General features: G+C 40.9%; 1 protein-coding gene across 1 annotated transcript in view; it reads left to right on the top strand.

Annotated features, from left to right (window-relative positions):
* LOC138651761 (circularly permutated Ras protein 1-like) overlaps positions 1-14,660 on the top strand; it is a 65,203-nt gene that overhangs the window by 13,295 nt on the left and 37,248 nt on the right. Inside the window, exons 2-9 of the mRNA XM_069742231.1 lie at positions 715-829; positions 1,421-1,495; positions 6,737-6,811; positions 7,281-7,421; positions 8,458-8,613; positions 8,822-8,971; positions 10,078-10,140; positions 13,143-13,268. Of these exons, the coding sequence (XP_069598332.1) occupies positions 724-829; positions 1,421-1,495; positions 6,737-6,811; positions 7,281-7,421; positions 8,458-8,613; positions 8,822-8,971; positions 10,078-10,140; positions 13,143-13,268 (892 nt within the window). The 5' untranslated portion in view covers positions 715-723. The remainder of the gene's footprint in view (positions 1-714; positions 830-1,420; positions 1,496-6,736; positions 6,812-7,280; positions 7,422-8,457; positions 8,614-8,821; positions 8,972-10,077; positions 10,141-13,142; positions 13,269-14,660) is intronic.

The following is a 14,660-nucleotide window of genomic DNA, read 5'->3' as shown; positions in this document are numbered from 1 at the left end:
TCCTCTTTTCTCCATCCTTTCGAAAATTGGAAATAGTTATTTTTTTAATGTAGCTGTAGTAAAATCACTGCATTTTTATCATGATTTGCTGAATCTGGGATCTGAATTGGTTTTGGGATCTTGGGTCTGAATACAATATGGCCTCTATGTTTTTGTTTTTTTAGGATTCTCATAGTAAAACTGCCCGAGACAATAAATGTGCAATAACTGGTGACTCGGTCTGGGAAATTGGCATATTACGGGCTAATCACTTAAGGTCTCATCAGCAGGACACTCCCTTATGAACTTTTTCCTAGTGAACCTTATAACATGCAAAGTTTGGCCAAGTCAGAAAACTTTGACCTTCCCAACTTTCTTCATTTCGGTGAAGAGCTATAACTAATGCTGCGCTACTTCCAGGTTATCTAAGAAATTTTACATATTTCTGGCATTTTTTTTTTCTATTTTTTTTGTATATTATGTTTTCATACAAGTTCAAGTACAAGTTGTCAGACAAGTTTAAGGAGGCGGTTAGGGCGGCCGACCAGTCACTGAAAGAGAGTCAATATTTAGTCTACACAACAAAACTGAGCTCAGTGTGAACACATTTGTTTTTTGGATAAAAAAAAAAGTAATTTTTTCATCAATTTATTTTTCCAATTATACTTTTATAATAAAAATGTTTTTACATTATTTTTTTAAAAATATTGTTCTGCTACATAACTCTGATTTCAGGTTTGTGACATGGAGTTTGGCTGCAGATATATTTATGTAGATGATCCCAAAAGTCAAAATAAGGTGCGTCCTGAAAGCCTCCAGCCTCCCGTGACGGTACCACAGTCCCAGTATGGTACGTACCTTTATAATTTGGGTGACCTTCAGAGCAGTGATTACAAGCTATATAGCAAACAGCTTGTAAATGCTGCACTTTTTGCCTATGAGCCAAGGCAACCTCAAAATTAAAAATTCTTGAGAATGGAGAGGATATTTACAAGCAGTTTGTTAAAAACAAAAAAATGTGCCTAAGGACTAGCAGGCAGGTAATTGCTGCCTACCTGCCTGTTGTGCACGGTGCCGATCTTCCCCAGTATAGACCGCTCCTGTCGGCAATTCAGCTGCCTTTGCTGACATCATGTTGACAGATCGGAGGCTTCTTTTGACAGCATGTGACTTCCGACATCATGATTGACAATCAGATTCCCGCTGCCTAACTGGAGGAGCCAGCTGTCAATCAGAATGACGGAATGCCAGAAATCACGCCCCGTCGACAAAAGAAAAGAAGCCGCTGCTCTGTCGTGATGTCAGCACAGAGGTAGCTGAATCGCTGTCACGAGCGGCACAATTTTTGTTTTTCACAAACTCCTGGATATCGCCTTTAACTTCAGGTTTGGCTTCAATTTCCAAGAGTATTTATATTTTGATGTGCTTTTTTTTTTTACAGGCGTTACTCTTGGAACACATTTTTATGACAATTTCCAACAAGAAGAGAAATTCAGCAATAATGCAGAAGGTATTGGTAAGCATCACGGCAAACACAAGCACAGACAGTCTGATCTCCTACATCTGGTTTGTTGAGAGTAAATTGACTATTTTTGCATTTGTACATTATTTTATTACACTATTTTTTATTGTCTACACCAAAGTTTATAAATGACTAGAAAAAAGGTTGTGGTTAAAGGGGTTGTCCGGCCTTGATTTGGTGCAAATTAAATTTGTGTTATTTTTTTTAGACATTCACTGAGCTCAGCAAATTTGAAAAATCTGTGATTTGCTTATTGAGAATCGGCAAAAATATTCATTTTACACATTGCAAAGGATTGCACCTGCCATCAAAAGCTCACAGGACCTCGGGCATGGCTGGGCAGGCTCATACATAATGCCTGGCAGTAATTACAGCACATGGTATAGCACAGCCATTAGTAGGGGCAATCATAGCCAGGATAAAAGCAGAGGCAGGGAATGCAGCAGCCACTTTAGGGTGAATCTGGATGGGAAGAGGACGTCACGGCTCACAGCTTAGACATAGAGATATGCTGAGAAAGCCATAAAACCAGTGAACAAGTTCTACAGATAGTGTGTGATAGTGAAGGGAGGTACAGGGCTGTTTGCTGTAGGCTTAAAAACCAAAAATGTATCTCTCCCCCCCCCCCAGAGAACCTATCAGGAAGAGATATCTTGGGGTGTGGTTGAGCATGAACCTGGGACGAAGCCCAAAACCCCACCAACTGCTGCAGCTGCTGCACCACCTCACCACGCAGCACCTTAAACTCGTCGGTGAGGAACTGAAGCAGTTGGGCAAAGGCCTACATTTGAGCCATAGCTCACCAGGAAAAATGTGAAGGTTGGTGTTAATGTCATGCCGTTTATGGCGATAAAGGGGCAGGACGGCGTACTGGGACCCACACCTGTCCCTGCCACTATAAGGGCCCTGGCTTTCCCTTATCTCAGGGGTACCTATGAAGGTTAGGAGGCCTGAGCTGCCAGCGTATCCCTGTCTCCTATGCAGACCCTATCAGTGACCCCCTCTTCCTCCAAGGGAGGTGGACTGCACCAGTGTATAAATATCACAATTAACAGGTTATACAAACAAGGTAAAGGAAAACCACACTTAGCTTAATGCTGCTAGGCACAGCACAGCAGGAAGAAACACCAGATACAACGGACACAGCTGTAGAACAACAGTTCCCAGCTAGCTCCTACTCCTGGCTTGGTCGCTAAAGAATGAACTAACACCGACAGTCAGCTGATGAACCAGGTGACCTCTTAAAGGAGGGAGGGAGTGGTCACCACAAACATCAGCTGACCCAGCAGCAATGCAATAACATCGGCGGCCACCGGGGGGGGGGGGGGAACTGCATTAACCCCCAATGACCAGAAAGGAAAAAAGGTCTTAAACTGAGACAAACCAGATCTGCCACAAATCCAAAATTGGATCGTGACACAGTCTTTGACTTCGTTCTGCCTGACCTGTCCCCACCTCAACAGCTCCTGTTGGTACCAGGGACCTTCTCTCCAGCATAACAGCGTCCCTGAGACCCACACGTCTTCATCACAGGGGAGACAGAGACATGGCACCCCATGCCTTTTCTGGGCCCCAGGCCCGAGACTGCCCCGGGATCTGCACGAGACATAAGATGTGTCCTCTCATACTGTTTGGAGACTTGGCACTGACAGGACTTCCTTCACCGCTGCTGTATCACTGACTTGGAAACGGTCAAACACCGTCACTCTTCAGCACTTCCTCTGACTGAACTGTCCTCCACTAGCACTCGACTCTTAACATGTCTGACTTGAAGCAGGAAGTACTTCCTTTTTATCTGACCTAACCCTTCCCGATATGTGGGCTAATCCCAAGCTGGTATCTATATACTACCCTGAGTGATGCAAACTGTATCCCTACGGCTTCTAATGGTTTCCCTAGTGGACAGACCTCCCCAATCCCCAGGAACGACTTTGAGGTAAAGCAAGGAAAACTGAGACACAAGGATAAAATGCAAAAGCTTTATAAAACATATAACCATAAAACATTCATATTAACTTGTTGACCCGACATTTTCTTCTACCCCGCTACGACAGCAAAGCAGTACAGAGCAGCTGCCATCCTCCATTTATATGGAGATCATGTTAATGATATAAGGATGACCTCTCGGACTGAGGAAAAAAATCGAACATGTGAACTACCCCATAGACCATCATAGATACAAGTGTTATCCGTGAAAAACACAGAACTTGTACGCGAAAAACTGACGTCTAAATGAACTCGTACAGTGTGAACTGGGGCACATGTAGCAGAAGTTTCACAAAATGACTTGTGGAAAAAGTGGCATCCTATTACTAAGAAATGTTTGAAAACATTTTACCTAGTTGGATTCCCAGCGGTTGGACCCCCAGTGATCATTAAGTTCCCTCCTATCCTGTAGACATAACTTCCCATCTTTGTACAAAACCTTTAAAGTCAATGAGATCTTCAAGGGGTTGTCTACTACTGGCACTCACGGTCCCGGAACTGTGATGCGATGGAATGACACGTGATACCCGGCACCCAATCAGCGCTGGCTTCACAGTCCCCGCCTTCAGACATTTTGAACATGAAAAGGAAGTCCGGGATTAGCTGCAGCTTCTCCCCGTGACGACGGAGTGCTGACACCGAGGGCTCAACACTTAGTTTAAGAAAGGGTTGTCCTAGTAGTGGACAGCCCCTTTCAGAATAACATACAGGGTAAGGCCAGACAGCACAATTGTGAAAATACTCCAAGACATCATGGTCAAGAAGTACAGAGGTAGAAAAATTATCCTTCAAGAGGTTATCTCATCTTCTTTCTTCAAGAGCGCACCCCCCGTCTGTCTCACGGCTTCCTGTTTGCTGGGAACAGTGCGCTCCTAATGACTGACAGTTCGGATCGGTCGCTTGGTCTGAATTGCGCAAGCAGCATTGGAGGATGATGAAGATGGACAAACCCAGCCATCCTGCCAGCTTCAGAGCAGCGCTTACAAGCTCTATAGCCATCAGCTTGCAAGTACACGCTCCATGCCTAGGAAGCCGGACACTTTTGTGGTTTCACCCATTTAAGAAATTGAGATAAATCCTTTAAGCTGTTCATGAAAATAAGTAGCTGGAGAAAAAAGGGAAGCAGAATTTACACTGGGAGAGAACGTTGATAATAAAGATGGATGGATAGATTGTAGATGGATAATACATGGATGAATGGATGGATGATAGATAGATGATGCATAGACAGATGATAGATAGATAAATAATAGATAATAGATAGATGATAGATAGATAGATAGATAGATAGATAATAGATAGATAGATAGATAGATAATAGATAGATAGATAATAGATAGATGATAGATAATAAAAAGATAATAGATGATATATAATAGATAGAAAGATAGATGATAGATAATAAATAGATAATAGATAGATGATGGATAATAGATGGAAAATAGATAGATAGATAATAGATGGATAAGATAGATAACAGATAGATGATAGATAATAGATGGAAAATAGATGGATGATAGATAGATAGATAATAGATAGATAGATAATAGATAGATAGATTGATGGATAATAGATATAGATGATAGATAATAGATAGATAATAGATAGCTCTAAGTAGAGGAAAAAAACAACATAAACAGGATAAATTGTAGACAGTGTCAGACAGGGTAGTGACAAGATCAGGGACAGTGCCTCACACGTTGGTGAAATAGATCACAATTTATTCTGCCTTCTGTGGCAACGTTTCGATCCCAAAGATCTTTTTCAAGCACTTGAAAAAGATTTTGGGATTGAAACTTCGCCACAGAAGGCAGAATAAATTGTGATCTATTTCACCAACGTGTGAGGTGCTGTCTTTTATATCTTTATACATTGGACTACATGAAGACACAAAAACGCTCAGAGAGGTCAAAAATACTCTGTTGTAATAAAAAGTCCCAGTAAATAAGCAAGTGCTAGTCAAAAAAATGAAAAAAAATACAGGGTATTTAGTTAATACGTTTTTTTGCAAAAAAAATGTATGTTAAGCTGCTCCACCAATCGCCAAGGTATACCCATAATAGAGCAGTCCTATCTAAAGTATATAATCCCTATCTGATGTATTTCAAAACCTGATCATCTGTATAGTACCTGTATAATCAGGGTTCAGAGAGAAAAAATATACATGTGGACATGCAGGATGGAACAGCTACAATGCAAATGACCCACAGAGGAGTGGTGGACTCCCCAGTCTTGTAGAAGCAAGAGTACAATTATAAAACCAAAAACACATGGGCCACCTGCATAGCGAACAAGTCTGTAGAAACCTGTTCACACCACCAAAGAACTTGAAGACACAAAAATGCACAGAGAGGTCAAAAATACTCTGTTGTAAAAAAGTCACAGTAAATAAGCAAGTGCTAGTCAAAAAATAAAAAAAAAATACAGGGTATTTAGTTAATACGTTTTTTTTGCAAAAAAATATATGTTAAGCTGCTCCACCAATCGCCAAGGTATACCCATAATAGAGCAGTCCTATCTAATGTATATAATCCCTATCTGATGTATTTAAAAACCTGATCATCTACTAGTACTATACAGATGATCAGGTTTTTAAATACATCCGATAGGGATTATATACATTAGATAGGACTACTCTATTATGGGTATACCTTGGCGATTGGTGGAGCAGCTTAACATATATTTTTTTGCAAAAAAACGTATTAACTAAATACCCTGTATTTTTTTCATTTTTTGACTAGCACTTGCTTATTTACTGTGACTTTTTTACAACAGAGTATTTTTGACCTCTCTGTGCGTTTTTGTGTCTTAAAGTTCTTTGGTGGTGTGAACAGGTTTCTACAGACTTGTTCACTATGCAAGTAGCCCATGTGTTTTTGGTTCTACATTGGACTACATACCAAGAAGGACTCCTTGGCTGAGACGTGCGCTCTTTTTATGGGTAATGTTGACCCTGCTTTTCCCATGAGGTGCTGTGTTCTACTGATTATGCTATATAAGATCAGGGACAGGGTCACATCTAATTGTCAATTTATTTATAAATTATTTATACATTTCTAGTCGTCATAACTGAGGAACAGTAAAACACACAGATCTAAGAGAAGATATTCCGGAAAATTATGGGAAATACAATCTCTTACTATTACAGACATGACAGGATTACCGGCAGATCTTCTTTAAAACAGATCACGCGTTGTGGCCCAGTTCCTTTATTTATCAGGACGCTTTCTTCTTTTGCTCTGACTACAGATGTTGTACTGGAGCCAGGACTTTATGACAATATCGATCGAGCAGAGGGGACCCGGAGTGATTCAGAAGTTAATGGTAAGGGAGTATGTTCAGCCTTGGTATCCCACAGTGTACACAGGTTTTCCCATTACGGAGATAGGATGTGACAGTTGGTGCTCATAAAGTTCGATGGAGAACTGTAACTGTCTTTTCAGGAGGACTTGCAGCAGAATGTGTCTCTGCCGTCTCCATAGAATCTCATAAGCACCAACTGTCATCTCCTATCTCAATAATGGAATACAGAGTTGAGAAGAAAAGAGCAGTCCAGGAGGAGAAGGAAGCAGATTTCTCTGATAAGATAGATTACAAAGTCGCTTCTTTTCACGTTTCTTATTGATTTATAAAATAAAAATTAAATCAACGGTTATTCTTTAACAGAGTGTCTTTAGTAAAAATACGCTGTATATCACTGCTTATAATAAAATATGTTTATTAGGCCACTGCTGAAGTAGTATATCTCTGATGGTAGTAACTTATCTAGTTCATCTTTCATGTTCTCTTTCAGGGCTACAACATTGGACACTCTCTCCGGAATCTAGTGTGTACCAGGGCGTGCAGCCAACGTCTCCCATTCAGCTAGAAAGGCAGGAGAAGCCTCCACCTCTTCCACAACGAAGGACAAAATCCCTAATGTTTACACCCCCTGGTAAGGCCAATCATTTAGTATTTCCATCCATTAATGTCTATATTAATCGATAGATCACTCTGCTTTATGTTCACTACTGAATTTCCACTGATCAATATAATTCCACATTACAAAATTTGCAAATAATATTCCTCCATGGAAAGATATAACATCCTACCTGTGGTTAGAGAGTATATCAATATTTAGTGTCATGGGGAAAGATTCAATATAACCTTGTATAAGTCCAGTGAGTGGTCCTATTTACTGATTACTCCTTGAGAAAGCCAAGGGCGAAACGCGCGTCGGAGTCTTGGTGTCCTCATAACTTATGCATTGTTCTCTTTTTCATGGTATGTCTTTTGCTTGATATATCCAGTGTATTTATTCATATTACTTATTAATATATCTATACAATTATTTATTTTATTTATTTATTCATTTTTTTTTTTGCTATATCTTATATACACAGGCTAATTTCCCGGAGACTACAACGCTATTATTTATATCATACCCTTTCTGATACATTTGTCTTGACCTTTTTTTTGTGTCTTTTGCTCCCCCTCCCCAAATTTTAACATGTACATTTTTATTCTTATGTACTAATAAAATTATATGTTTTCAAGATATATTTATTTATTTTTGTGGTTATTCACTTTCTCCCTCTACGTATAGAATACAATATACCCAGTGTGAATATCCAACTAGATTAATGACATTATTTAGAATCTTGGTGTGTTTCTATAACCTTGTATGAGTCCAGTGGGCGGTCCCATTTAGTAATTAATAGTCATTTATGCAGGGAAGGCTGTAAGTCACTGATTAGGGCTGCCCACTGGACTCATTAGTGGGACAAATTGACTTTGACATTCTCACGTGCTGCACCAAACTATTAGATTCCTCTACCTTTTCTTGCTCTACTTGTACTGCCAGGAGACATAATTGCCACTGGTCATGGATGGTGGTCATCTCTGAGGGATATGTAATCACAACCATATTGCTTTTTTTTTTCTTTTGCATAAAATTACTTTTGAGCATTTATCTTGCGTTCTCATTTTAGTGCCCGAGGAGCCACGCTGCAGAGTCTCTCCAGAGTCTAATATGTACGTAAGCTTGCACCCACCATCTCCCGTGAGCTTATATCGCAGGAAGACGCTTCCGCTTCCTCCTCCTCCTCCTCCTCCTCCAAGTCGCAAAAATTTGTGTACAGATCCAGGTACAGTGATTCTATCTGCAGGGGCAGAAGACCAGGGATTCCGGGGGTTATAATGAGCTCCGCCATGATAGCTCCACCTGTGGTCAACATCAAGAGAAACTTGCACAATATTGATAAAGCGCCATTTATTGCATGGTTCACCGATGGCTGATGCATTTCAGGTTGGTCTCCTTTGTGACCTTTATTCCACTCATGCCTCTTGTTTCAGGAGGACCAGGGAGCTCCACAAGGAATAGTGCGCATTATGCAACCATTAATCGCCACACTGAGCAACAAACAACCATTAATATCCCTCCTACAACTCACATCCCGCCGCCTATTCCAGACCGCAAGAAGAAACCAGCATACACACCATCTGGTAAATTGGCAGCCACAGAGTTGGAACCCGATTTATTACTGTATTTGTGCATTTTTCGTCTATTTTTTATATTTTTTTTATAAATCTATTATGTGTTTTTACTGCTGTTTTTTTAAATTATCCTTTTTGGAAGTATTTGGGATTTCCAGATGTTTTTAGCCAATTTATCAATTGCAACTTTAAAAAAAATAAATAAATTTGCATTTTTTTAGTGCAAATGTAATCCAGTCTTTCTCATCTTCCCTGGCGTAATTTTATGTGCGCCTAGAATTTTTGTGCAAATTTTGTGACATTTTGGCAGGCAAATTTTTGAACTAAAAAGTCAGAAAAAAAAGGTTAAAGAGTAAAGACTAAAAATTTTGTAAAAAAAAATGTTGCGCAAAATTCATGATGAACCACATGCACCATTTTGAAGAATTTAGTGCGAAAAACATGAAATAATATTGCAGGGTAAAAAAAAGTGGCGCAAACAATCAATCAGGCTTTTAATCTTTATGTTTAATGCTATATCATACTAAATATTTCTGTAGCTTCTTTTACTTTTCTACTCCACATTGGGGATGCAGAGGTAACAGTTGCACCCAGGTCTAATGCCAGAGGAGGCCCCTAGGTACGATACGATACGATACGATACACTATATTGATCCCGTGGGAAATTATGGTATCACAGCAGCACAACTTAAATCAAATCATAAAAATCATAAAAGAATTACATAGTTGACATAGTCTCCGCACATGATAGGTGAATTGCGCTGATTTCAGTATGCACCTTGTAATTCCTCATTCCTCCTGCGGGAGTGCTGCAGAAGAATTAAACCCTTGTTTTCTGTGGCACAAACAGGAAGGAAACTTATAGATAATCCCATTCTAAATGTCAATGATAGATGACTTTTTCCAGTACAGATGTTTTGTGTCATTGGACAATTGGCTTAAGAAGTCCCTACAACTGCAAATTTGTCATCTACACATACCAGTTTCTACTCACCGTCATGATCCTCACTATGAGAGTTAAAATTTTTTATATATATATATATATATATATATATATATATATATATATATATACATTTCTTATTTCATTTCAATTAAATTTTCCTGTTCCATAGATAGGACTCAGCCTCAAACCCTTGTATATGATTATGCCAGCTGTGATTCTTCTGGCTCTAATGGTAAGGACAGACCATAAATAATTGACATGATATATAGGGCTTTGTAGTTGACATTCACACCAATTCGCCTATTTATCATCGCCTTTCTCTTCTATAGTAATTTTCTCTTTATTAGTGGCTTTAGCATTTGCTCCTCCTTCTCTATAACTTGTGATCCATTTTTGAAATTTTCTTGACTACTTTGTTTGACATACATGTTGGTGCATGCCCTTTCTGTCTTTGCTTCTGTCACTGGGCAGCGCTGCTCTTTCTTTGTGGGTGACAGTTCTTTCTCTGTGTCCTCTGGGAATTCTGTCAGTGTTTGCTCCCTGCTGTGTGGTCTGGCTGTAGCCTCAAGCTATTTAAGCTCCTGAAATCCTGCTGTCCACTGCCAGTTATAATTTGACTTGCTTCTGTACAACTCGTGTGCCTTGCTATTCTCCCAGCGGACATCCCCGATTTCAACCTTGGTTCGTTTTTGACTATTCTCATTCTTACCGATTTTGACCCTACACTGACCTCCCGATTCTGACATGGCTACCAGATCATTCTCTTCTTGCCTCTGGTTGGCTCATCCGGACAGCAGCCCTTCCATGGAAACCATCCAGTTGACCTCATTGTAAGAACAGATCCCGATACAGGGGTTAAAGGTTGAATATTTGGGTTTGTCTGACAGAGTGGCTTGCGCCAAGTCTGCCCGAGGTAGCCTTTTTGACCCAGCAGCCTCTGATAGACTTACCTTATATCTATGTAGGTGTTCAACACAGATTCGGGAAATGTGACTGTTCGCAAGTGTCACATCCGTTTTGCTGCATCTTGCCCGAGTCCCTGCCTGGAGTAAAGTTGTTTGCAAAGTTTTTAAATTTGGTGCAATTTCCAAATTTTTAAAGGACTAAAAGCTGCAAAACGACAAAAATAAAGAGCCCATTTTTTCATTTTGCTACAAATTCGTGACCACACGATTGGAGTTTGTACATGAATGATTGTTCCTGGTGGCTGATGGCAGGCTACTCTGTAAAAAAAAATGTCATCTGACAAATTGGATTTTTACTTCCTCTCAGGTGACATGACAAGTGTATGATATCAGTACCCAAATGTGTAGCAAAAATCCACTTCATTGTTTCACATTTTTCATTGTCGAACTTCTTCCCCAACCTGTTATTTTAGTCTGGTATGTGGATAGTGATATGGTTCTTACAAACGAACCAGTGTGTGACTGATTGTCGCATTCTGCACAATATCCTATGAGCATGACCTGCCTAAAATGAATGTATAATAAGAAAACCAATTGTTTAAATCATGTTTTTAACGTCATTGTTATAAACTTTAAGTGATGTTAGTTTTCTGCTTCACTATTTAAATTTTGTAAAAATTCTGTAATCTTGCAGTTTTCACTCTGGACTGCTGAGTTTAACAATGTGCCGACACTTCCTAATCTGTAGAGTTTACTTATGTGCAATGATCTTATTATCATCACAGACAGGATAATAATAAAATATAACACGTGCAGTGTATAGATTACACATGATGTGCTATTCACGATAGATGAAATCTTGTAGTTTTCACTCCGAGTTTCATAATTTGCTGATGCTTCCTATTCTGTAGAGATCACTCGTCTGCAGTGATATTGTCATGATCCGTTCCGGTGTTTAGTCTTGTCTGCTCTTTTTCTGGGTAGATCATGTCAAGGGTTAACTTTGCTCTGCCTCATTCTGGGCTCGGGTTTGCTATTTAGCTTCCAGGTATCCAGAGGGTGGTGTCAGCTATAGCTCTGTCTTTGGCGTGTGAACCTGACTCTGGAAGCCCTTGATTTGTCCTACTGTGAACCCTGACTTGTCCTGTGTCTGTTATCTCCCCCTGCCTGCCCTTTCCCATTGTCTCTTTGTTTGTCTGTATATCTGCTTGACTCCCTGGTTCTGATCTCTTGGCTTGGCTTTTTGACTCCGTTTCAGTTTGTCCCTATTGTACCGTATTTTGCCCGTCCTGGTTTACTGATCCCTTGCTATGTCCTGACTATCCATTCTGTCTAAATCCTTTTGTACTGTTGTGCTCTGACTTGGTTTTCCTGACCTCACTCTTGCCACTAGGTGGCGTCTGTTCAGTTGCTCTGTGTGTGCAGTCTGGCTTCCCTACCAGGCTCCCCCTGGTGGAGGTTGCCCTGTACTGCACTGCAGCTGCATGACAACTATTATGATCACAGACAGGAATATAATGCAATATAACCCCTACTGTATATAGATTACACATGAGACACTATTGATCATAGCCTAAATCTTGTCATTTTCACCAGGACTGAGTTTCATAATTTGCTGACACTTCTTGTTCTGTTGAGATCTCTCCTCTGCATTCATCTAATTATCGTCACAGACAGGAGTATAATTAAATGTAACGCCTTCCGTTTATAGATAACACATGAGCCTCTATTCACGATAGACGAAATCTCTCAGTTTTCGCCATGACTGAGTTTCATAATTTGCTGACACTTCCAGTTCTGTAGAGATCAATTCTCTGTATAGATAACTTCTCTGCAGTCATCTTATTATCATCGCAGACAGGAATATGCTGAAATATAACAACTACTGAATATAGATAAGTCAAGATCCACTGTTCCCAATGGATGATGGTGACAGCTCACCTGCTCCTCCTTCCTGCACAGGTCACAGAGCATGCCTAGAAAAGTTTCCCATAGAAGTTAATTAACATCTCCAGTCTTTTGTTTCCACTGGTCCATATACAACAATAGAGAGAGCCATGCATGTGCTGTTGCCTCCTCTCTCACATGCTGAACATGGGAGCACCACTAATCATTAATGTAGCGTAATTATCAACTTTCTCCCAGTATTACACTCACGTCTTTTACAAAATAATTTGAGATAAGCAGATTTTATAAGCATTTCATATCGTTTTGGAAATTGTTAGATGTTTTAGATGATGTAATAAGATGACTATTTTAGCGGAGTTTTCAGGATCACAGTGAGAGACGCTCATAGTTTATTCTCTGTAACCCTTTTTCTTATTTATAGACCTGCCCCAGGGTGCAAACACAACACCAAATGGGCACAATTACTTGGAAATACTACCGGCTACCCCTGAAGAAGTGAGAATGCATGTGACGACAGTGACAGACCGGTCCATGCAATCCTTACCTGGTAACTTACAGCACTCATGTATTACTGATCCTGTAATATGGGATAAATAGGACCAGATCCCATACAAGCATGCTAAATTGTCTATTTGAGCAGGGGGGGCAATTAATTTTCTTAAGGGGCCACATGAAAGATTACGACTGATGTGAACGGTTGAACTGAATTGTGCTCATTATATATTATTTTTTATCAATTAATATTGAGCAGAATTAAGTCTGCTGACTCGCTGCTCCTGCCAATACGTCACCATAGGGGTTATTGTAACTTGTCTTCTTACCGGTAGCAACGAATCTAAACCATGTAATTTACTGCTTTTTATAGAAATCATATGCTCCTGTTATTCAGCCCTAATATATTTAATAAATATGGGTGATCAACAGCTCCCCCACACACAGTATAATGGACACCACACCACACAGTATGATGGACCCCACACCACACAGTATGATGGACCCCACACCACACAGTATGATGGACCCCACACCACACAGTATGATGGACCCCACACCACACAGTATGATGGACCCCACACCACACAGTATGATGGACCCCACACCACACAGTATGATGGACCCCACACCACAAGTATGATGGACCCCACACCACACAGTATGATGGACCCCACACCACACAGTATGATGGACCCCACACACAGTATAATGGACACCACACCACACAGTATGATGGACCCCACACCACACAGTATGATGGACCCCACACCACACAGTATGATGGACCCCACACCACACAGTATGATGGACCCCACACCACACAGTATGATGGACCCCACACCACACAGTATGATGGACCCCACACCACACAGTATGATGGACCCCACACCACACAGTATGATGGACACCACACCACACAGTATGATGGACCCCACACCACACAGTATGATGGACCCCACACCACACAGTATGATGGACCCCACACCACACAGTATGATGGACCCCACACCACACAGTATGATGGACACCACACCACACAGTATGATGGACCCCACACCACACAGTATGATGGACCCCACACCACACAGTATGATGGACCCCACACCACACAGTATGATGGACCCCACACCACACAGTATGATGGACCCCACACCACACAGTATGATGGCCCCCACACCACACAGTATGATGGACACCACACCACACAGTATGATGGACCCAACAGCCCCCCACACACAGTGTGATGGACCCCACAGCCCCCCACACACAGTATGATGGACCCCACACCACACAGTATGATGGACCCCACAGCCCCCCACACACAGTGTGATGGACCCCACAGCTCCCCCACACACAGTATAATGGACACCACACCACACAGTATGATGGACCCCACACCACACAGTATGATGGACCCCACACCACACAGTATGATGGACCCCAC

The sequence above is a fragment of the Ranitomeya imitator genome, chromosome 10, assembly GCF_032444005.1.
Source record: "Ranitomeya imitator isolate aRanImi1 chromosome 10, aRanImi1.pri, whole genome shotgun sequence".
Taxonomy (NCBI): domain Eukaryota; kingdom Metazoa; phylum Chordata; class Amphibia; order Anura; family Dendrobatidae; genus Ranitomeya; species Ranitomeya imitator.
This window is presented reverse-complemented; position numbering and strand designations above follow the sequence as displayed.